Source organism: Melanotaenia boesemani, chromosome 23, assembly GCF_017639745.1.
Source record: "Melanotaenia boesemani isolate fMelBoe1 chromosome 23, fMelBoe1.pri, whole genome shotgun sequence".
NCBI classification, from domain to species: Eukaryota; Metazoa; Chordata; class Actinopteri; order Atheriniformes; family Melanotaeniidae; genus Melanotaenia; species Melanotaenia boesemani.
Window position 1 is genome coordinate 17,304,701 of NC_055704.1, and position 22,646 is coordinate 17,327,346.

The following is a 22,646-nucleotide window of genomic DNA, read 5'->3' on the forward strand; positions in this document are numbered from 1 at the left end:
ACTTTAGAGCCTTTATTATTATGTGATTATAGCCAACTATTAGACTGGCAGGATTTCCATTCAGCCGCCAGTCATGCTATTACTGTCAGGACCTTTTGGTTTATCCTATGAACACCAGCTTGAAAATATTCATGTTTCGGTTTTAAACTGAACAATGTTGGTTTAATTTACCAGTTTGTAGTATTTCAGTGCCTTAGAGAGGACTTACTGGATAAATAGTGCATTTTTTTACACAAGTTATTGGGTTTGAATGGGTTAACCAGCCTCTGTCCCTCCCTCCTCATTTTGTTTCTCAAAAATAATCATTTATAGATCTCATCTCTGGAGTATAACAGGTAAAAGGATTGCTCCCAGTGCATTATCAGTGTCTGTGTGCTGTGCATGCAGGGTAGGGAGAGCAGGTAGGATGAGAGGAAAAAAATGGGGCTATACACTGTGGAAGAGGGTCAAAAACTTAACAAAACTCCTGACATTCTGCACCCAGTTAAAGTTGGGTGCACAGTAGTTTTGGACAGTGACTATAAACATAATCTGTTTGTCTCACAGACATGCACTGTGTTATTATATCTTCACATTTTGTGTGGATGCAGGTTGTGTTTTGCTTGCTGCTGTAAACAGTTAGGGGAAATGGTTTAGCTAACAGCTTTATAGTCAATGAAACAATGTTGTCCAGGAGGTGTGGCCTACTGAAGTCAAATTACAGGCTGGTGAAAGGACCAGGTTTTATTCAACTTTGAGCCCTATTGTGCTTTTTTCCTACACATAAAAGTCCATCTTAAGCATTTACAAAAACATGTAATTACTTTTATTACAGTGGCACTCAAACTGTCTTTGCTTGTGCGTGACACATGACAGCAGTGTGTGGTTATTTATAGCTGCATCATACACGGACAGCTCAGATGATGAGACGTCTCCTCGGGACAAGCAACAGAAAAACTCTAAGGGCAACGGAGACTTCTGCATCAAAAACATCAAGCAGGCCGACTTTGGACGCAGAGAGATCGAGATCGCTGAGCAAGGTAAACCAAAACGCCCTCACCGGACACTTTATAAAGGCCTGAATATGAACCAGTATACCACCAATCACTACATTGCAGAGCAAAGCATGAGGTGTTTCAGTGAAAATGCAGATGCATATTTGAAGTGGGGAGTTTTGTGTGTTCTCTTGTGTGTGTGTGTGTGTGTGTGTGTTTGAGTGAGTGTGTAGTGCTGTCCTGTTCACACTGTTGGGTGACCATATGTCCTCTGCCACTGCGAGTCATTGAAAACCCAAAACAGCACATACTACTGGCATCACTCTGTAATTACTTCACAAACATATACCGAGCCTCAGCTGAACCCTGAGCGCCACACACACACACACCATTAACTTTTTTTATCCTTAGCATCTGTAACTCCTTCAGCTGGATGAATCAGTGGATTAGTGTTGAAGTATTAGAGGGATTAAAGATGTGAATTCCTTAACTATCCAGCTGATTACTGTAGTGACTTAAAGATGTGTTTGTCTGTTTCCTTCTGTTTCAGAGATGCCGGCGCTGATGGCTCTGAGGAAGCGAGCCCAGGGGGAGAAACCCCTTGCTGGTGCCAAGGTGGTGGGTTGCACCCACATAACCGCACAGACTGCTGTGAGTAACAGAAACTCAAACACTTAACATCCTGGATGTATTGCTGCAGCTACCACAATAAATAAAATGATCTCCTCAGGTGCTGATGGAGACTCTGTCAGCTTTGGGGGCTCAGTGCAGATGGGCAGCATGCAACATCTACTCCACCCAGAATGAAGTGGCAGCTGCTCTGGCAGAGGGAGGTGAGGTGCTTTCCGTTTTTTTTTTTTTTCTTTCTTCTTGTCATGCTCTGATGATCATGCTTACTGTCAGCTGTTCATTCAACACTTCCTGTATCTGTAGGTTTCAACGTATTTGCATGGAAGGGTGAGTCAGAGGACGATTTCTGGTGGTGCATCGATCGCTGTGTGAACGTGGAAGGCTGGCAACCAAACATGGTAGCAAAACCTGCATTTTAAATAGTTTGATTACTCATAGAACATAGAAATGTTTATTTTTTGTACTATTTTTAATAGTGCACAGAAACATCCAATCCACATGCCCTGGGGTATTTATTGATTCATTAAATGATTAAACAACTCAACTTTTTAATTATGTTGGATCTGCCACTTTTGGTGAAAATACAGGGAAAAGGATATATCGATGGAAATGTGCGATGATTCTTATGACGAGTTTCTACTTAGTTTTGGATTTGTTATTTCACATAGGCAGGTTTTCACTATTTTGTACTGTCATTAACATTCCGTTCTGCTCATCTTCTTCCTCCCCTTTCTCATCATCTTTGTCCCTGACTGTCAGATCCTGGATGACGGTGGAGATCTAACTCACTGGATTTACAAAAAATATCCCAACATGTTCAAGAAGATCAAGGGCATCGTAGAGGAGAGTGTTACCGGTGTGCACAGGTAGGACATGGAGTTTGCAGACACACCTTTCTTTGTTTTTTCTATATTTGTGCTAAAAGGAACTATTATGTCACACTGTTTCGGATTAAATCATTTCTATGTAACTCAACAATTGTACATATTTACAGCAACCTGCATGCTATACAAACATTCTGTCCTAGATGTGGTAACATCACCATCTAGTGGTGAAAATTTGTTTCTATTAACAATGCTTTGTGAAATTCCAGCATGTTTTTTTAATCATTTCATTCATAAACTTTGACACAGTTTGATGAAATGCTCATGAATAAAATTATGAAAATATCTCCTAAAGTTAAATAATTTTCCCACTTGTTTGATTTATATCACATTACTTTAGATCATTAAATGGAAAAGTTTAATTTTTTAATTTTTTGTTTGTGTAGGTTGTACCAGCTGTCCAAGGCCGGGAAGCTGTGTGTTCCAGCCATGAACGTCAACGACTCGGTCACCAAGCAGAAGTTTGATAACCTCTACTGCTGCAGAGAGTCCATCCTAGATGGGTACCAAACACTCTCCTGCTTTATCGAGTTATATTTTAAACATCTGACTGGTTTGTTGTTTAAACACTCAGTGATACAGGCCTCCTGTCACACCTGCAGTGTGAGTAATTAATAATGTGTCAGTACTATAATGGCTTTTCTGTCCTCAGCTTGAAGAGGACCACTGACGTCATGTTTGGAGGGAAACAAGTGGTGGTGTGTGGATATGGAGAGGTATGGCCGACAACTACATACACTTAATCTTAGATGTTTGGACAGCAGAATTCTCTTGAAATACATAACAGTTAATTATAGCAACTGATTATTTGTCCACATTGTAGCCTGTGCTATGATGCTATTTTGTTTCCATTATGTCTGTTAGCTGTATGTTTTTTTTGTCCTCAGGTTGGAAAAGGCTGCTGTGCTGCCCTCAAAGCTATGGGCTCCATCGTCTACGTCACAGAGATCGACCCCATCTGTGCCTTGCAGGCCTGGTAAGCTTTCTGAGTTTCCCCAGTGGAGCGTTCTTGGTGTTAGCGTTGCATTAACATTACACACGTTCTTCTCTTTAAACCAATCGCAGCATGGATGGCTTCAGGCTGGTGAAACTCAATGAAGTCATCAGACAAGTGGATATTGTCATCACCTGCACAGGTTGGTTGTCTGTCTGCAGAAAGAACTTCCCATTCAGCTCAGGTTGCTGCTGTTGGCATTTTTAAGTATTATTGCATGATAATTATTAGATTGTTAGCTAATCGCCTCATAGCAATTGTACAAGCATTTGTCCTTTTGGCTTTTGTGTTGGGATATAATCCACAGTTAAGAGTGTATAAATAAATAAATATAATATTTGCACATGGAGAACTCGCATTCTTTTGCATTGTGTGTGTGCAAGTCATAAAACAGTTGGTCAGAGTTTTCCATCTTCATTTATTTAGGGTGATTGGACAGCAATTCAGTCATTGTAATCAGTCTGCAGCAGTTGCTAATCAAGTTTTCAAGCCAGCAGGCCGAGAAGGTGAACACTGAATTGGAGCAGAGAATTACTTGTCCCTACTTCATTACCTAATGCTGCTGGCAGGCCTGCAGCAAAGTGCCGTCTCCGTGGTGACACTGCAGCCAAACAGGAAAGATAATCTAAGGATGGATGGCATGGTGATGAAGTTTGTTAATATCATTTCATAGTGTGAAGTGGAGAAAGTAGGACATTCAGAAGTTTTTGTAAGGTCACACACTTTTAGCTCCACTGAATAGACAATGGTGCTACAGTGAAGAAGAATTGTGTTGTTTGAGATGGAAGTGCAGAACAGAAGGAGGACCAGTGCAGATCCGGACAGGTGGAGCGCTCATAGTTATTCACATTTCAGTCCTTAATTAACTTTTAAGTCTGAAGTTAGTAATGAAATCATGAATGGTACAGGTTGTGTTTTTTTTCTCACCAGATTTTTCTCCTGTTTTCTTTTCAATCATCAGGAAATAAAAACGTTGTGATGAGAGAGCACCTCGACCGCATGAAGAACGGCTGCATCGTCTGCAACATGGGGCACTCCAACACAGAGATCGATGTGGTAAGTCAGCACACACTCTGAATGAATTTTTTTTCTTTTTTTTTGGCAAGTTACTCTTTCAGAAGACGAGACTGGTACAGCGTGGGTGCTTGTCGAATGTCTGTAACGCATGACCTTGGGATGTGATCGTTCCCTGTTGCCATGGTAACTGCCAGCATCACTTGTGAAATTCAAAACTAAATGTTTCTCAGGTATAAAGACAAAGAGCAATTTCAGTTTGGGGTCAGTGTGGCATCATTTCTAATTGTAATATTTCCAGATACCTTAATAACAGTTGTGATGCCACTGGTTAATGTCACGGTGTGTGACGAGCTAAGTGCTGATGTAAAGTAATAAAATGGGTTCATGATTATATTTGATTTTAGACTTTTAATTCAGCCTTTATGCAGATTGTTTTGTAGTGAGTGCAGCATTAATGAGACAAAGATGAAGTTTGTGGTGCTTTGGTTTTATTCTGTGAAGCAGGAGAATTGAAAATGTGGGATTAAAAAGACAGTAGTTTGAGGATGTGGTGGAAATGGTAGAGGACGTTGTCCACACATGAGCGGGAGCTGTGAGTCACTGTGCCAAGTGAACTTTTGACCCCGGGAGATGGATGGAGACTCGCTCAGTCCGACAGAAATAACAAGTACTAACAAAAAGCAGCTTAACATAAATAACTGTAGGTGTTGTGCTCACTTTGCAGGCAAGCCTGCGGACTCCTGAACTAACCTGGGAGAGAGTGCGCTCTCAGGTGGACCATGTCATCTGGCCTGATGGCAAGAGGATAGTCCTGCTGGCAGAGGTACACACCTGAAGACATACACACATATGAGCACATGAATGGATCATATCAATGCAACTAATTTTGAGCTGGGCCACAAATTTAGCTCCACCAGAGCAAAAACACCAAACTCTGGTTGGAGGTGGGAGAAAGCAGAGTGATTTGTGTCTTTTTTCTTTTGTCAATACGCTGCCTATATCGAGCCTATACACACACATCGCAGGAAAGTGTGTATGTATGCATGTATTATAAGCTGCGACAGAATGAGAGCAGTTCAGAAGGGTCTGACACATTATCAGCCTGTCCGTGTTTGTGCCTGAAGCCGTTTGATCTGCAGCAGGTTTCAACCTCATCAGTAAACCAGCTTCCTCAGTCCTTACCTGTCTCCAGATAAAATTCACTTTTAACACTTCAGAATTAAAATAGAGCTGCACTCTAAAAATACCATTTATTTAAAGCAACAAAACTGCTTCTTATATTTGGTTTTATTCTAAATTTATAAGCTGAATTATTTAAAAAATGATGAATATGTGAGGAGTGATTTGTCATTCCTTTCTGTGTCATAAGCTCAGACATTTATTCATGAGCAATATCTGCTTCATTCCTATGAGATTTAACAAGTATGACAAGTTTGAGGAGACAACGCAATCTGATGTCTTTGGTTTTCACAGTTCTGACATAACTACAAGTGTCTTAAAACTAACCTGCATGACAACATCACTTTTACAGAAGCAGCATGTGTACTTAATACCTTTCTGCAACTTCTGAGACCACTTGGGAGTTCAATTTTTTATTTTGAAGGGCAAAACCTCTTGAATAGGAGTGTATTTACTTATATCTGAGCTAGGAACACAAACTGATTTAAAAATGAGAATTGACAATTGAATTTCTGAGTCAAATCAGCCCCCAAAACATCAGAGTTGCATCAGCAAAAAATAAACTTGGATTTGAGTCTCTTCAGCCTGGTAATGTGAACATACTTCCACCTGAGTGGAAAACATACACCTTATCAAATGTATCTGCTTGTGTCTCTGTGTAATTTACCCTAACAGCCGTTTTAATTCTGCTTTCATCATTCAGAAACAAAAGAACCTTCCTCTACGCTGCTTCCCCTAAAAGCGTTTCACTTTCAAGACTCTCTGTAGTAACAGCAACAATATTGAAGAAAAACAATTTACAGTTTTAAAAAGAAGGTTTAAATAATTTTGTGATTTATATTTTCTTGTTTTCTTCCTCCACAGGGTCGTTTGCTGAACCTGAGTTGTTCCACTGTACCCACTTTCGTGCTTTCTATCACTGCAACAACTCAGGTAAAACTATGGACCAATCTGGCTCATTATGCACATTGCTCAATTCTCTTATTTTTTAAACATTATGAAACAGTGTCTATTCATTTATTTATTGTGGGGATGCGGGTAACACTTGTTTTTGTCTCCTATAGGCCCTGGCTCTGATAGAGCTATACAATGCCCCAGAGGGACGCTACAAGCAGGATGTCTATCTGCTGCCGAAGAAGATGGGTAAGATTTTCTTCAGTTCAAATCTCATTAAGCAGAGGTTGAACAAAAAACTCTACATACAATAGTACACTTAATAGCAGAAAATTCAGCCAGTGAGATGCCGGATATCAGGTGGATCAGTCGCTACCACCAACAGAGATGGAGAGGAAGTGATTGCAGCCAGTTTGTTTTGGCCCTGCAGAAGTCCTGCAGCCATACCACATTCATCTTCCTCTCATCTGCTCAGTTTAGAGTTGACTCCCTGGGTAGCAAAGCACTGACAGCAGAATGAATCCCGTGTCTGAACACATGTGTGCGTCTATGCAGCTTCAAGCTCGCACTGCCACTCTCATTTCTTAGCCATCTCTCAGCAACTGATAGTAAAGAAAAGCAAATGTAGGTCACCCTGTCAGCGACTGCTGCAGTTAGCACAGCACATTGACACAAGCATGAGACAGTAGAGCTCTGAGATGAGGAAAGAGGAATGCGCATGCAACTCAGTAGTCACAGCAGAGGGAGAAATCGGGTAAATCCCTCTCTGCTACTAACTTTTTCATTTCAACATGAAGATCCCTGGAAAATGTTAACTTGTTGTTTCTCTCTTTGCCTTCCAGATGAATATGTGGCCAGCCTACATCTCCCAACATTTGATGCACATCTTACAGAACTAAGCGATGAGCAGGCCAAGTATCTGGGCTTGAACAAGAATGGACCCTTTAAGCCAAACTACTATAGGTAGTAAAACCAATTTCTTAGTTTGGATACTGTTTAAAGGCTAAATATGTAACATTTAGAGTGGTCTACAGATAGAAAGACATGGTATTCATAACTTCATTTTTGGCTATATTTTTTTTATTGCCTGCTTATTCCGTATTAAGTCCATTATGTGCACTAATTGTCATGTGGTACATTAATAATAGTGTACAAACGCAGTATACTGCAAGGATTGGCATGCATTGCAGCCATGGCGCTAACGGAGTGTGTAGACTTCCATTATCTTCTGTCAAGATTAGCAGCTTGTTATTGCAAATTTCTTAGCTTAGTTGTAAAGTGGCTTATCTCTCTTCCTGCTTGAGTAGCAGAATATGTACAGGAGCCATTTTTAAAAATGTTATTCAGTCTAAACTGTAAACATGTTAGCTGTGGGATGTGTTAGCTTGTTTTTGTTGTATTTTCTACACATCTGTTGTGTTTTTGTTTCATTTTTTTTAACAGCTTTAATGTAAACGGATGTTTTTGTTCTTTTCCAGGTATTAAAGCAGTGTTGAGTGGGGTTACCTGAGAAAATATCAGTGCTCCATGAATCGCACAGACTCGCAGAGGGAGAGGAGGAGGAAAAGACAGATGGACAGAAGAGTCAACTCACCTGCTTTACATCTGGCGCAAGAAGGGAGGAGAGTGTGTGGTTTTCCCTGCGCTTATGGCGGTCGTTTTATTTATTTCATACATGACCACAGTAATAATAGTAATAATGATAATAATAATAACTACTCTGTGGAGCTGCTCCTGCCATTTGCCACTAGCTAGCTCCACTTCTTCTCCTGAAAGGTGTTGTACGTCCCTTCAACCTGTCATTTCACCATCAACAACTTTCTCTTTAGACGCTCATTTATGTGTCAAGTTGTGTGTAACTCCTCCATCCTCCCTTTTCCTTTGCTAGACCTTTATTTCTTTATCTGTTAAAGAATAAATTACAGATGCTAAAAGGATATATACTCTATAAAAACTTGATTTAAAAAAAAAAATGTGTGAATGAAGATTTAGTGATGGACAATTTTTCATGTCCTTTTTCTTTTTTTTTTTGTTGTCATTGTCTTTTCTACCTATGATTTTGTTTTCTCCTGTGTAACTTTTGTAAGGGTGGGACTAGATTTAGTGGGAGGGTCTTGGGGTCCAATCATATCTTGGATTTTATTTGAATGAGATTCATGTTTGTTTTTGTTTTTATTTTTTTAACGGTATGACTGGGTGGCAACTGGTTCTTTCCACCTGTCATTTAGACCCACAGTCAGCACGTTTACATGACAAACAAAAATAAAACGGTGTTAGTCAGACTAAAACTGGACTTTTTAAATGAATTTAACATAATGATATGACTGAAACCCCAAAGCCAAGCTAAGACATCATGTTAAATCTGGGTGGAAGTTGGAAAACACCTTCATGTACACACCATGCTGAACTCAAATGGGCCCATGTACTCTGCACATGCTCCAAAGTCTGCCCTTGTCTAAAGGCATTAAAGCGTTAAGTATATATTTATACTAAATTCCCAGTAAAGCTGCTCTCATGCTCGTATTTTACTGATTCATTGGCCAGGCAGATAAACACATCACAAACTGGGGCTGAAAAGCAGCCTATTAGGATCCTGTGTCAGCTCACGTTGACTTAAATAATTTCCAGACTTGCTTTTCTCTAATAAAATCCAGATTTTGTTATAATGGTGGCATCGTGTAACAAAATTTTCTCAAGTGCAGTGAATTTTTATTACACGTACAATGATCTACAGAGAAATTTAAAAGCAACAGAATGTCTTCGTTTCTCCCCCCACAGTCCACGGCATCGATGTTGGACATGTTTTTTGCTGAACAACTCAGTTCACTTACCTTGCATGTATACTGGGAGAAGAACGCGGTCCATTTAAATCTTTGCTCAGCCCAACTGTGCATGTAATGGTGCTGAGTGAAATCCACCTGATCGGCTGCTCTTCTCCTGGCTTCCGGCTGCATAAACATGCCAGTGTTAAAAGAAATGAAGAGTATTTAACCTTTACATTTAGACTTTTCCTTTAACAATAACTGACTCTGTATTAGAAGCATGGCTGATCGTTAAATCATGACAATGGTATACTGTATATTTAGATATTTATATAGAATTTAAGATATTTCTATCTTTTTTTTTCTCTCCTGCACCATCTTATATTATTTTTATCAGAATCAACACATCACACAATGCGATTCAGTATTCTAATGATCTGTGTAATAAATATACTCAAACCTGTATTTTTTAAATACTATGATAGAATATTTACAGAACATTAAAAACAAGGTGTTGCCAGGTTGATACTGAAGCAGATGTCTTCTATCAGGTCCTTCAATGAAAAATAATTAATATGGTGCTGTTTTAATGTACTTGTCATACACAAACGCAACAGATCAGGTACCTGCCAGTGTAGATTTAATAAAATTTTAAAACATCACTATTCATGAATGTAGTTTGGCCTCAATAGTGGGCCGTTGAAGGTTTTTGTTCTGATCGCAGCAGCTCGTCTCCATGCTAAGCTGATGGTTGATGATGTTGGTCATGATGCTGATTTCACCAAATGGCTAAATGCAGCCTGTTTCTGTACCAGCTCTTAGCCTCGACCATTCATTTTCTGCCTGCTCGATTTTGTAAGGAAGGCACCTTAAGCTAAACAAACAAAAACAAAACAAAAAAAAATATTCATACAACAGTAAATTATCCATATCTGGACATTTGTTGTACTGTGCTGCACATGGAAAAACAATTCCACCTTTCAAGCAGATGGCACAAAAACATTGAACCTGCTGAATAAATCATTCTTTTAAGATTTCAATAAGGGTGGGTTGTCATCTCTCTACAGTGTTACAGTAAAATAAAAAAAATAGTGGGGGAAAAAGTCAAGAGTGCCACCACGAAACAGAAAATACCATTTTGTGTCACTTCCCTGCCAATGTTTGTGCGTTTTTCGTCTCCTTGTGCTGTCGAGTCTCCACCCGAGTTTGTATGACCTGATGTCTTAAGTTTTACTGTCTTTCCATTTGTGTGAATGTGTGCTTTAAAAAAAACAGACGCATGTGTGTCTGCATCTTTTTTTTTTTTTTTTTTTTTTGTATTTTTTATAGGCCATAGTTGCTTTAACAGCTGCCTCAGGATCCTAGAATGTGTGCTAGGGGGAAAAAAGGTTTTGTCAGTCGTCATCTGAGCGACGTTAGGAAGAGGAAAACACCAGCATCGTATATGTATATAGAAATATACAAATATGACAACCTTTAAATGTATAGGAAGGTAAAAGAAGAATCGGCTCCTGTATTTATTGACGTAAATCCTCATACAGTGCAAACTGGCTAAATTCTCAAACATGTTTTAAGTTGTCTAATGAAGAAAACACCCTGTTTAAATATTGCAACTGATTATGGTAGATGAGCAATAAAAAATCTGTAATCTTAATGAATAAAAATGTAAAAAATTGTAACCAATTGTTTGTTTGTTTTTTTCTTTTTAAACTCCAAAGAAAGTCTCCTGCTTTATTGATATGTAGTTGTGTGTGTGTGACAGAGTAGGGATTTGTGGGTCGTATTTCTGTGGGTTTATGTGTGCAGCTGCTGACGTCCATCACAGCCCCGGTGAGCTCATCTGAGCCTGCAGCCGTCAGACAGAGACATCTCTGACATCAGCATAGCTGAGCTGGCTCTCAGCATTCATTTATTCTCAACACATGACTTAGGCATGCATCATCGGTTAAAATCAGTCTGACATGTAGTAATTAAGGTGGCTTTCAAGGCAGTTTTATTATTCTCTTTTATGCCCCAATTTCCAGCCCTGTGTTAACTAGAACAGCCTTTTGTGTTTCCCCTTCTTTCTCCCACTCTTGTAGTCAGACCAGTGTTGACACCATTTTCTAAATCCTAAAAATCCAAAGTCACTTTTGACATTAAGGTGTTTTTTTGACAGTGGTTAATGGGCTTTATGTGGAACTATGATTCTGTTTTAGATTTTTTTTGGGGATCATAAATAAACTTGATAATCTGATTTCTGTGTACTTGATTGGTTGACTTCCATCCACCTCTGAAAGCTGTCTGGCTTTGGAAGGAGTTGTCACCATGGTAAATTCAGCTTGGATTAGAGGATTTCCAATTTAAAACAGTAAGCATAGGAAGCCAAGAGAATCACACTGTTAATTCTATCAAATAACTGATGTTGATGACCTTTAAAAAGTCCAATTTCTGCCTTAAGTTTGAATAAAACTGTAGCCACTTCATTTCTCTTTAGTTATTGACTGCTCCATATCAGCTAAGAGGATGAATGCCTTGCTCAAGAGCCACTATAAAGGAAATCCATGCAGCTGTTTGTGCTCAGTTTTGTCAGCTCAGTACTTTGTTTTACTTGAATCCAGAAAATTATTTAACAGTGAAATCTCTCACCCCCTGCTGCTGAAGCCATGTGCACATGCATACAGTGAACTGTTCACTTGTGCCATCTTAAGTGCTTCTCACAGTCAGGGGTTTGCATGTGGGGCAGAAACATTATGCCCCCCCCAACACACACACACACACATCCTACATATTAATAATTCATTTGTGCTGCTGAAGGGAAGGTGGTGGTGCAGATACTTCAGAAACCCCTACCTCCATGTCTGTGGGGAATGAGCCAGACTCATCTCTCAGTCCCTGATGACCAGTCATGTGGGAACTTTGATTACAGCAGTGGATTAATGTGAATTTAGGTTGACATATCTGTTTGTAAATTATCCATCAGTCAAAGCTGGCAAATAATGGCGGATTAAGGAGAGCTTTGGAGAATGATGGGGACCCTGGGGTGCAAAATGTCAACATGCATGATATTAAGGGGGGGGGGGGGACAACAGAAAAGGAACAAAAGAGGAAAAGTCAACAATTCAGAAATGTAAAACATAACAGCTAACTCTGCATCCATCTTGCATCCTGCTTCTACTCTGAGATCTCTCAAGCAAGTAAAAGTCAATCCGATGTTGATTCTTGTCTCATATCTTGCTCAGTCCATTTCTCTTTAGCTTTCTTGACTGAATCAGCCACTATACATGTTTGAAATGACTGTTGATATCCAGTTGCTGGAGTTGCTGGGCAACAATGGTTTCAGAAATGTACATAAATAAATGTCACTGTACCATTAAAACAAGTCAGAAACATAGTTTTAGGGTCATAAAGTCACATAGTAGTACTGTAGCTTTTCTTTTAATGTCGTTTGTTTCAGAATTTGGTTTATTAATTTGTTTGTGTGCTTGTGTGTAAAATATCAGCCTGCCATTTAAACTCCAGTAAATATGTAGTTGGTAGGTAAAAAAAAAAAGACTTTGTTCTAAATTAGTTTTAAAGTAATATGCCAGAGAAATGTTTGTCCTGGTATGCTGTGTATCAGTCCTCCGGTGCCCTCAGCCATCTGCCCTCTGCTCTGATACACTGACATCGTTGTGGTTTCACGTGGTCAGCTGACACTCTGTGTTGTCTGTAACCCCGCCCTCTCGGGGCGCGCAGGGACAGCGAATCAAACAGATTGGAGGAGTAACGGCAGCAGCACCAGGAGGAGGAGGTGGAGGAGGAGGAGAAGGAGGAGGAGGTCCTCAACTTGGCTCTCGGTAGTCGGGCTTCTCCTGGCGCGGCGCAGACTCAGCTCCCCACCGGACCGGTATGAGCTACCCCCCTTGGAGGAAGTGAGCCGCGCCGACCGTGAAAGATGCAGCCGGAGGACATGGAGGTACCTTTAATTAATAACCTTAACGATAACGGCGACAGACAGAGGCCGAAAGGGAAAGATGTGTTCAAGGATCAGCAGAAGGAGTCTGAGGTAAATGCGAAAGGCGTTTGTGTACAGTGTGCAGCACACAGCTCGTGGTACAGAAGCGCAGGAAAAGTGTGTGTGCATGCGTGCGTGTGTGTGTGTTATTGTTGCTGGGGAGCTTTCAGATCAGCTCGGTGTCCTTTCCATATAGTGTCTTGGCTCGGAAGCATGCAGGCAGACAGCGAGGTGTTATTTTGGCATGTGAGTCCTATAAATAACCCGGTAATCCTACAGTGGTGCTGAATGCAGGTGGTGAAATGTGACTGCTGCTGCCAGGACCACTCAACAACCAGCAGCACACATATGTGTACATCCTAATACATGAATCCCTTATTAGTCTCTTATAGTCTGAATATCACAGCTGTCCTCTGGGTTTTATATGACGCCTGCAGTGTTTTTCACTTCTTAAATCATTCTCAGTGCAAAAGGGTGACAGAGCAAAAGTGACATTTGCTGCAGGTTACAGACACATCTCATTTATTAACTACTTTGGGATTCAGGTTTGAAATATGATTTTGATATTAAATCATTTTGATAATTGATTCTATGGAATAAGTTATATTTTAAACTACCTAGAAGACTTGCTCTTTTCAGTCTCTAAAATGCAAGAATTTGCTGCTCTTTGTATTGTGAATTGATCTGACAACATTTTTTAATACTCCACAAATTTGTGGTGTTAGTTGTGTTAGTGGTGTTAGTGATAGTTGGAGCTGTTAGTTTTTTTCTTCTTCTTCTTTTTTTCAATTTGCACTTATAAAGAAGAAGCCAACACAGCTTGGGTTTGTTCTTCTAACAGTCTCTTTTAGCACCATGCAGCTATAATCCATCCTGCTCATGAAAAAATTACTAGGTGTGTGTGTGTGTGTGTGTGTGTGTGTGTGAGGGGAGGGGGGGAGGGCAATTCCTGGGGTTGTTCAGCCTAGATGCACAGCATAAGAGGTGAGCCAGTCCAACCTGTCATTCAGCGTGCTTTAAAAGAAGCAGCACAGTGAATGGGTTTTTGAGGGAATTAGAGCATATTCATCTCACAACCATTGGATTCTGGGACAGGACAAGGGGGCTGGTGATAGTATTGTGGCTCAGTGGCACAGACATTGAATGTGTTTAGAGTCAAAGCTGTGTGTTTGATGCTCTGCAGCCTTTGCACTCCGTCTGTGTGCTGGGTGAAGTTAACCTCAAAGTAGACTCACTCCAGTGTGTTAGTTGTCTGTTATTTCTGCTGGTCTGAGCAATCATCTATTGTCTGTAAGGCATATGTTGGTGGAAGAGAGAAGGGTGGGGGTGGGGGGTGGTGCATTTACTTTACAGTATGGATCTAGTAAGAAGAAAGACATGAAAAGGTCTAAATCAAAGGAAAAAAAATACTACTATAAACCATAAAATAGCTAAATTGTGTTGCTAAGGATTATTATTTAGGTTTCAAACACTGGTTTTTCCTCAGTAATTTGTCGAGATGGGCTACTCTCATTTTAGAATTTGGCATAAAACTCTCAGAAAGTTGTGCCTGCTTCCTAAAAACAAAGCCAGTCACATTTTGATGCGCTGGGTTGCCAAAGAAGGAATGGATAAATATTTCTGGGCAAAAACAAGGAGATCCTTTCTATCCAACCTACACGACATCAGCACCCTTTAAAACAGATCTATGATCAGAGGCATCATAAACTGAGGGTTGCTACTGAGCTCTTTTTAACACTAACACAAAATAAAAACCAATAAAAACTTTAACAACTGCCATCATTTGGGAAAATGTTTATAATCAGCATTCAGTCCTGCATCAGATAAGTCTGCAGCTGCAGCAGACTTTTATTTACTCCACCTGCAATTTCTCTACAGAAACACACATTTTCCATCCATAACATCTAACTCTGATGGGTGAAACTCACAGGCAAAAGGAGATGAGATTACTTGATTTAATTATGGTAGTTAGTGGTAGTTTGTGGTCCAGTTCAGAGTTATGGTGTAGCCCAGATCACCAACAATAAACATACTACTATTTGCGTTGGGAAATGATCTAATCAGCTTGTGTTAGTGGGCACTGGGCCTCACCAGAAAGACAGCGTTCTGTCAGGAAAGACTAACTTAAAGTGAGATTCAGAGCTGGCTAAATTTCACCTGTACAGGTAAACATTAAGCTCTAGCTGTGGATAAAACAGTGTCACTGGGGTTTCTAGCAGGAGCAGAAATTTATAGTCACAGTTAAACGAATTTGTGAGGCTGATTTAATTGGTAGAGCAGACATGCATCACTCCACCTGGAGATGGACTGACAGCTGTGTAACAATGGTTTGGCTAAAGCAGTTTGAGTTGGGCATTCTTTTTTTTTTTTTTTTTTTTTACTGATTTTTTTTATCTATTTATTTATTAATTTTCACACTACTATTCAGAACACACATGTATTGTGTTGGCTCATTTTGAAAACACAAACAGTTCTGTTCAAAAGTTCAAAATAGAGGTCTTTTAGCAACTTATGAATGGTGGCATTCTTTTTTTTTTATTATGAAAATGAGATAAATAATTGTGCTATCACAATGCGGATTTACCATATATAGTCTCTAAATAGACACTGCATTTCACGTCAGGATTGTAGACCTACTGGATGGGATATAAATGCCTGGAAAACCTCCATAGATCACCTAAAGGGTAAGCTATCAATCACTATTTACCACACAGAGTTACACACTACCATTCCCGAGAAATTGTTGACAATATATAGTGCTTAGTGGTGCCGGTAATCTAGCTGAGTTTTAAGATTAAACATGTTCCATCTATAGAAAACTCCTACCAAAATCTTGCCTTTTCTACAGATTTTGCATATTTAGATGCAGATATCTTTTAATAGAAATTTATTTTAACATTAATTTAGATGTTTGAGGTCCTCAAAGCAAAGATTCTCAGTTAGCTGTGGCTATGAGATCGGGGTTGGTACCACAGGCTGTGTGTAAAAGATTAATATAACTGTGATAACACTGTGTTTTGTGGACTGCTATATTGTTTCTGTTTTGTTTGGGAGGCCAGATGGATGTTATGCAAATCAGCTGAATAGAAGCCATTGCACTCATCCATCGCAAAAAAGTCACAAGCTGTCAACTAAAACAATTTTTTGCGCCCGCCATCAAAAATGAATATTACTGTCGTGATGCAGGGCAGTTTAATACAAGGTAAGTTGGATCTATGCGGTGTGATTTGCTTCAAGAGCCAGCATCAAGTGGACCTTAAAAAATGAGGAACTTCAGGCTTCATCTTAATCACACATTCATCTTCTCCATGTACCAGCTGATCTTCCATTCTAGTTAGAAGGTGCTGAACATTAAAGTGAAGCAAAATCGTGTAGTCGACTAAGTGGTTTTCATTTTCTGGTTTACACATATAGCAATGACATCAAATGACGTTTGGCTTGTTGTTGTCTGACGTCCTGGATATTCCTGTCCGTGCTGACTGAGTTGCAGCAGGTATTTATAGGAGACTAGAGTTATTTAACCAGAACAGCTGAGTCAGAGAGCACATCCCTATTTACAGACTGGGTACGAGCCCCTCAGCGGGGATTTTCATGGGTTAAACTCAGCTTTTAGTTCTTTAGCTTAAAGCTTTAGGTGACAGAGATGTGTTCCTTAATTCTCATTAGCATAAATAAATCTTTAATAACCCCTACAGGTAAACTTTAGTTTAGACTATTAGCAGATGGTTTTACATTACTACATATCTTTTGGACTACTCCCCATTCTTAGGTCTTAGTGAGGTGGCTGGTTTGTAAGACTGCATGCCGTTTATAATTCCTGCCTTATCTTGCTTTTGATGACTTGTATCAATATGTCTTGCACAACCTGTTTTCTTGCAAATAAGGAAAGGATTTATTTCCTCCTTGTGAGCTTGTAAGTGTATCTCTCTTGTGTTCATTTGTGCTGTGCATGTGCATTAAAAAGCCATCCAGCTTTAGATTTTAATTGTAAGGCTGAATCAGTTGGTTGAGACAAATTTCTAGTATCTTTAAATCTTTCCTTTTTGACATCATTGTTGTTTTTGTTTTTCATGCAGAGGTTGTTGCGATTGCATGTAACCAGTGACCATGTTTAGTCTCGAGGGCATGTGCGAATCACAGAAGGAGGCTAAAGCCAGAGCCGTAAGAGACCCTTGCCTGAATACAGCAGCTAATCCGTTCTGAAATGGGGGCCGTGTTGACTCCTGAGTATTTTTTCCCCTCACTTCTGCTTCTAATGTAGTTTTACTTTATTACTGCTGCTACACCAGAATGCATTGTTAGGTTGAAACCCATGTAAGCATTTAATTAGCCAGATTTAAAGGAGTCGCTGCTTGTATGAGTGCACCTGTAACTGTAAGTGGGGATCTGAGAAATAATATGCAAATGACTAATCAGCTGTGCCTGGAGCTGCAGCTGCCAATAGTAACCTGAAAATCCAGATGATGAGACAAAACGGCTTGAGGAGTGTGTGTGTGTTTTGTATATGTGACAAATGCGGTGCAGAGTTCTGATAGATCTTGTTATGTGTACAGATTGCAATGTGATGTGTAATGAAATAAATAATGAACGAAACAAGGTGTCTTGAGGCTGTTGTCAACAAATGTAGATCCAATCACTGTAACATTATTCTTTGCCAGCTAGTTTCCATTGATGCCACTGCACAAATGGTTCATTTAACGGCAGGGATTTAAAGGAAATTTTTATCCGTGCACATGCTGTGTTAACTTGCCAAAAAATGTGCACATGATGCATTTGCTGACAGAAGCTGATCAAGCTGAAAACCATCCATTTTTGTCTCTTGAGCAATCGGTGCATCTGTTGTACAGTGTGAAGAGCGTGCAACATGTTTATATCTCTTCTTCTTCTCAGAGCTCCATGGATTCTCCCAACCTGGAGTTTGAATACGGAGACACGGACATGCTCACTGCTGAGCTCTCAGGTAGGACGGAGTGCCAACTAAACCTGACAGAAAGTCTGACATTTACATTAAAGTCTGTGTTTTCAAGTGTTTTCTGTAAATATCACACTAAAGTCTGGTCAGTAGGTGTTGGATTCCCAAAAAGCAATTTAACATTTCAAAGGAGTGCTTTTCAAGTATATAAAATACATTCTTCCAACAAGAGTTTTTTTTTTTTTTTAAATGTGATTTCCAGTCAAAATGGTTGTCCTCCTGGTAAATGGCACATGGCAGCCTGGGTTGCCAAAAGTGTTAATCACCCCGGTGAACACACACAAACGGACTCAGTCCCAGCAGCTCTCTGGTGACAGCTCCTCGGGGTCAGGGGATGATGACTGCTCTGAGAACAGACGGAGATGCACAGCAGAGTGACAAATTGTTAGACTGAGCCATGAAAAAGTGGAGATCCACACCGATGGAGACAGCAGCTCAAAGTCTGTCCATTTTTAGAGCTTATCAGCACCTAAAGTGGCAGAAAGAAAACTCTATAAACCTCCACATGCTCATCTTCTCATGAAAAAAATTCCAACAACAGTCTTTTTTTTTTTAACTAAAATCAAAAACTTGTTTAATCTTTTATCCCATTTTGTCTCATCTGCAGAACTCTACAGTTACACCGAAGAGCCAGAGTTTGCCCTGAACAGAGACTACTTTGAGGAGGATTTCAGGAGCCATGGTATTGTGTCCTTGTCTGAGGCATCTCTTTGTGTTTTCAGATTACCTGTCTGGCACCAGGTGTTTTGCAACTTTGCAGGAAGAGACAGGAAAAACTGAGCTGTCTGGAGTGTGTTGATGCATAAAACAGGGTCACAGATGCTCACACACATTTTGTCAAAACCCTGCTTTAAAGTGCCATTTCAAACAGAAAAGTGTACACATAGTGGACATGAGCTGCAGCCTTTTATTGCTGCTCTTAATCGCTGTAACCTTGCCGACTCTCTGACAGGCTGTTGTTGACTGACTGCTTGATAACAGTGCACTTGAAAGTGAAGGTTAACTCAAAAGACATAATAATGTGACATAAGGAGATTATTAGACATGATAACGTGACCTAACGAGATTATAACTCTAAAGAATAAACTGTCTGAGCAACATATTAACTCTAAATTGGAAGATTTTTTTTGCACTGAGCTATAGAAGGAACAAGTCAAGCAGCACAACACAAGCCAGCTATGGTTCTTAAGCTGAGTGGCGTGAGGCGAGGGTGAACATCAAAGCTCTGCTTTCTAAAGCTGTTCAAAGACTAAGTATCCGTACAGATACAGATGGGAGGAAAATGCTTAATCATGTGATTGATGCTTGATTTCCAAGAACAAAGCTCAGCATTATGAGCAGTTTGACTAGAGAACAGGCTTTAATAGGGCAGGCTTTTTTGGATGATGTCTAAATGTTAGATCCTTGTTCATGTGAAAATGCTTTAAATTCAAGTTGATGCTTCCCTTTAGGGCATTTGCTTGCAACAAAATCTAGCATGACATGGAGATAACTTGGGGAAGAAACAAAAGGCCACAAAAATTCAGACATGAGAGCATCTATCATTCGAGCTGGCGAAAGAGAGACCTTCTCTGTCATCTGCTCTCCAAGCGTAGGGGTAATAAATAGCTGGATTAGATGAGGGCCGCGGTGGCTGCTGGTTTACAGAGATACAGCACAGAGCTGCCTCTCTGCATCATGGTCTTTTCATTAGTGCGAGTGTATTTATGTGTGTGTTCAATTACTTGTTGACAGAGGTTTTCCTGTTCGACTTGTGCTCTTTCGTGTTTATGCAGTATGCTAAGGCCACTGACAGCTTTCTCATCAATTTATTATGCTGCTGTACTTACATTCCCAGACAGTCAATCACATAAATTATAGTGATCATCAAGACATGTCTAATTTAGTCTCTTCACTGTTAAAAAGGAGCTCTTCTGACAAAGGTGTTTAAATGAGTAGAGCACTGGAATATTTTTAAATGAATATCAGTGCCTCACAGCTGATGATGACGATGTTGTGCTGCTTGCTGCCTATTTCTGTCTGCTTAATCAAATAAAGTCTAAGAATAGAAAAACAGATAAATGACCATGAATTCTTTGCCAAGAAAAGCAGGCTTATTTTAAAATGCTGTTTTGTACTGTAGATTGTTTAATGACAGGCTTGGTCCTCAATAATCTTAATAATCTTTTGTTTTAATGTACATAATGTACAACACATCAGCTTTTGTGGTTTCCCCTCATTATATCGGTCACTGTTAATTACTGCTCTGTACGCTTTCCGCTATTCCCAGGGCTGATGCAGTGAGCCTGCACTTAGTGTTGAAAGCTAATGACAGATGATTTGAAGCAGAGGCCATTGTGTACACACACAATTTATACAGTTAAAAATCCAGAATCAAATGTAAAAGTACATGTAAAGGGTCATGAATATTTAAATCAAGAGTGTTCAGCTGTTGCACATATATGTGATAACAGGCGTAGACAGACGTACAAATTAGCCATTCCATGTTCACTAAAGCTGTTCCTTATCATTAGGGTACCCCCAGTAACAAACCCTGTGGTGATTCTGCTCTTTAGTTTGGAAGACATGACACCCACCATGTCCAGTAAGAATTTTAATAATTAATTTTTTGCCATCTTTACGGGACCTTAGAAGTTTGTGGTGTTTCTAGATCTTAAATATAAATGTACTCTCTGCTTGTATGGTAGATTTATAAGAGGCATTTGTGGATATAGTGACAAGTTGGGTTAACTGGCAGTGGTTTTCAGGGGTATTACTTTCCAGCTTTTAACATTTGATTTGTTTTCTTAATTTTAGTCAAGTTTAAATTTAATGTTAGTCACATACAGTAGCATGATTGCCCAAGACACATCAGTGAATCAGCAGTCCTAGAAGAATAGACTTAGATGTCTCAGTTTGGGCTAAATATGGCATGGGTATTATGTTTACATTCATTTTTTGGAGGTAAGGAATTTTGTGTTAATTATTTCCCCCCTTTAATAATACCAGCTGGTGATGTATTATAGATCGTTGGAAAGCCTGATTATACACCTTCACAATGAGGTATGACTTGTAATGATTGTGCTTCTGTGGAATGAGCAACACAGCTAAATGGGTGGGTTGCACTCTGGAAAATTTGCCATTTATTCACCTGTTGGTGTTCATTCTTGTTTTGAGAATGCTGCAGGTGTGTACCAGTAACAGATGTATGACTAACTGTCAACTAACCGATAGACAGACATATCGGAATGAGATTTTAGAGCCAGTGGGAATCCCATATCTCCAGAATGTAGGACCTAACCCCATCCTCCAGGATGACAATGCTCTCCTCTATAGAGCCAGGGAGATCACAGAGTACCTCCAGAATTTGGGGGTGGAGAGGACTTAATGGCCAGCTGTAAGTCCAGATCTCAGCCCAACTGAACTCTTTGTGGGATCAGCTTTGGCATGTTGTACATACTAAACCAGGGCAACTCAATTTAGTCCTACTTATGAGGGACACAGTCCTGCAGGTTTTCAATGTCTCCCTGCTCCAACACACCTGACTCAAGTTAAATGGATCCAACTGCACAGTGACTTATTAATTTGAGTTAGGTGTGTTGGAGCAGGGAAACACTGAAAGCCTGCAGCCTTTGTAGGACCGATATTGAGTAGCTCTGTACTAGACTGACCAACAGGACCACGCTGGTTGACCCTTAACAACTGGTTGAGGAATGGGATGTAATCCCATGGCAAAATGTGACCAGGCTGGTGACTAGCATGAGGAGGAGGTACCAAACTTACGTGGTTGTCTTCAACATCCAGCTGAGGTCCCTAACAATATAACATGTAAGATTAGCTAATATGTGTTGTTTTTTTCCTTATTACTTTGGGAGAATCATTCAGTCCACCAAGCAACTCAAAGCAAGAATGAATACCAATATGAGAATATAGTAGGGGATTTTGGTATATACTATCCACAAATGCTCAATACGCAGAATAATTATCCTTACAAGTATACCTCCAGTCAGGATTTCCAAGGAACACCAATTGGTATTAAAGGGAAAAATAACTAACTCTAAGTTGAAGTATGAAAAACCAAGTTAGCAATATGAAAACAAGTGAAATATGTATGCTAATGGTGTGATAACTAACCGACGATTAGAAAAACTACATTAAATGAAGTGGAATTAAAATAAGTGCAGCTGACCAGCAAATGTACAGTATTTTATGGTTATTTAGCTACATTAAATGTACCAAAACATCATTTTTAAGCATAAAGAATGATAAAATATATATATTTAGAGGCACCAGTTGGGCTAAATATTAGAAAGGAAATACATTTTTTTAATCTTTTACAAATAGTTTGTGCAGAGGAAGCATTTTTGTTTGCTGACTTATGCTTT

At 39.7% G+C, this 22,646-nt stretch overlaps 2 protein-coding genes across 6 annotated transcripts in view; both read left to right on the forward strand.

The window, feature by feature from the left end:
- Positions 1-10,335, forward strand: part of ahcyl2b (adenosylhomocysteinase like 2b) — a 37,530-nt gene extending 27,195 nt beyond the window's left edge. The window contains exons 3-18 of one of the 3 annotated variants that reach the window (XR_006009279.1): positions 876-1,019; positions 1,525-1,625; positions 1,705-1,807; positions 1,908-2,002; positions 2,364-2,470; positions 2,875-2,991; positions 3,141-3,204; positions 3,376-3,464; positions 3,554-3,624; positions 4,444-4,538; positions 5,224-5,322; positions 6,543-6,611; positions 6,743-6,821; positions 7,415-7,535; positions 8,051-10,039; positions 10,079-10,335. Coding sequence is in view for 2 of the 3 variants with exons in the window: in XM_041977607.1 (XP_041833541.1) it covers positions 876-1,019; positions 1,525-1,625; positions 1,705-1,807; positions 1,908-2,002; positions 2,364-2,470; positions 2,875-2,991; positions 3,141-3,204; positions 3,376-3,464; positions 3,554-3,624; positions 4,444-4,538; positions 5,224-5,322; positions 6,543-6,611; positions 6,743-6,821; positions 7,415-7,535; positions 8,051-8,057 (1,361 nt within the window). In the remaining variant the exon portion in view is untranslated. Of the gene's footprint in view, positions 1-875; positions 1,020-1,524; positions 1,626-1,704; positions 1,808-1,907; positions 2,003-2,363; positions 2,471-2,874; positions 2,992-3,140; positions 3,205-3,375; positions 3,465-3,553; positions 3,625-4,443; positions 4,539-5,223; positions 5,323-6,542; positions 6,612-6,742; positions 6,822-7,414; positions 7,540-8,050 lie in introns of those variants that run through there. The other 2 variants (XM_041977607.1, XM_041977608.1) reach the window with 2 other exon arrangements.
- A 2,770-nt stretch (positions 10,336-13,105) lies between these two features.
- strip2 (striatin interacting protein 2) overlaps positions 13,106-22,646 on the forward strand; it is a 28,451-nt gene continuing 18,910 nt past the window's right edge. For 2 of the 3 annotated variants that reach the window (XM_041978076.1, XM_041978077.1), the window contains exons 1-3: positions 13,106-13,361; positions 18,201-18,270; positions 18,890-18,964. In XM_041978076.1, coding sequence (XP_041834010.1) covers positions 13,251-13,361; positions 18,201-18,270; positions 18,890-18,964 — 256 coding nt within the window. In that variant the 5' untranslated portion in view covers positions 13,106-13,250. The remainder of the gene's footprint in view (positions 13,362-18,200; positions 18,271-18,889; positions 18,965-22,646) is intronic. The other variant, XM_041978078.1, reaches the window with a different exon arrangement.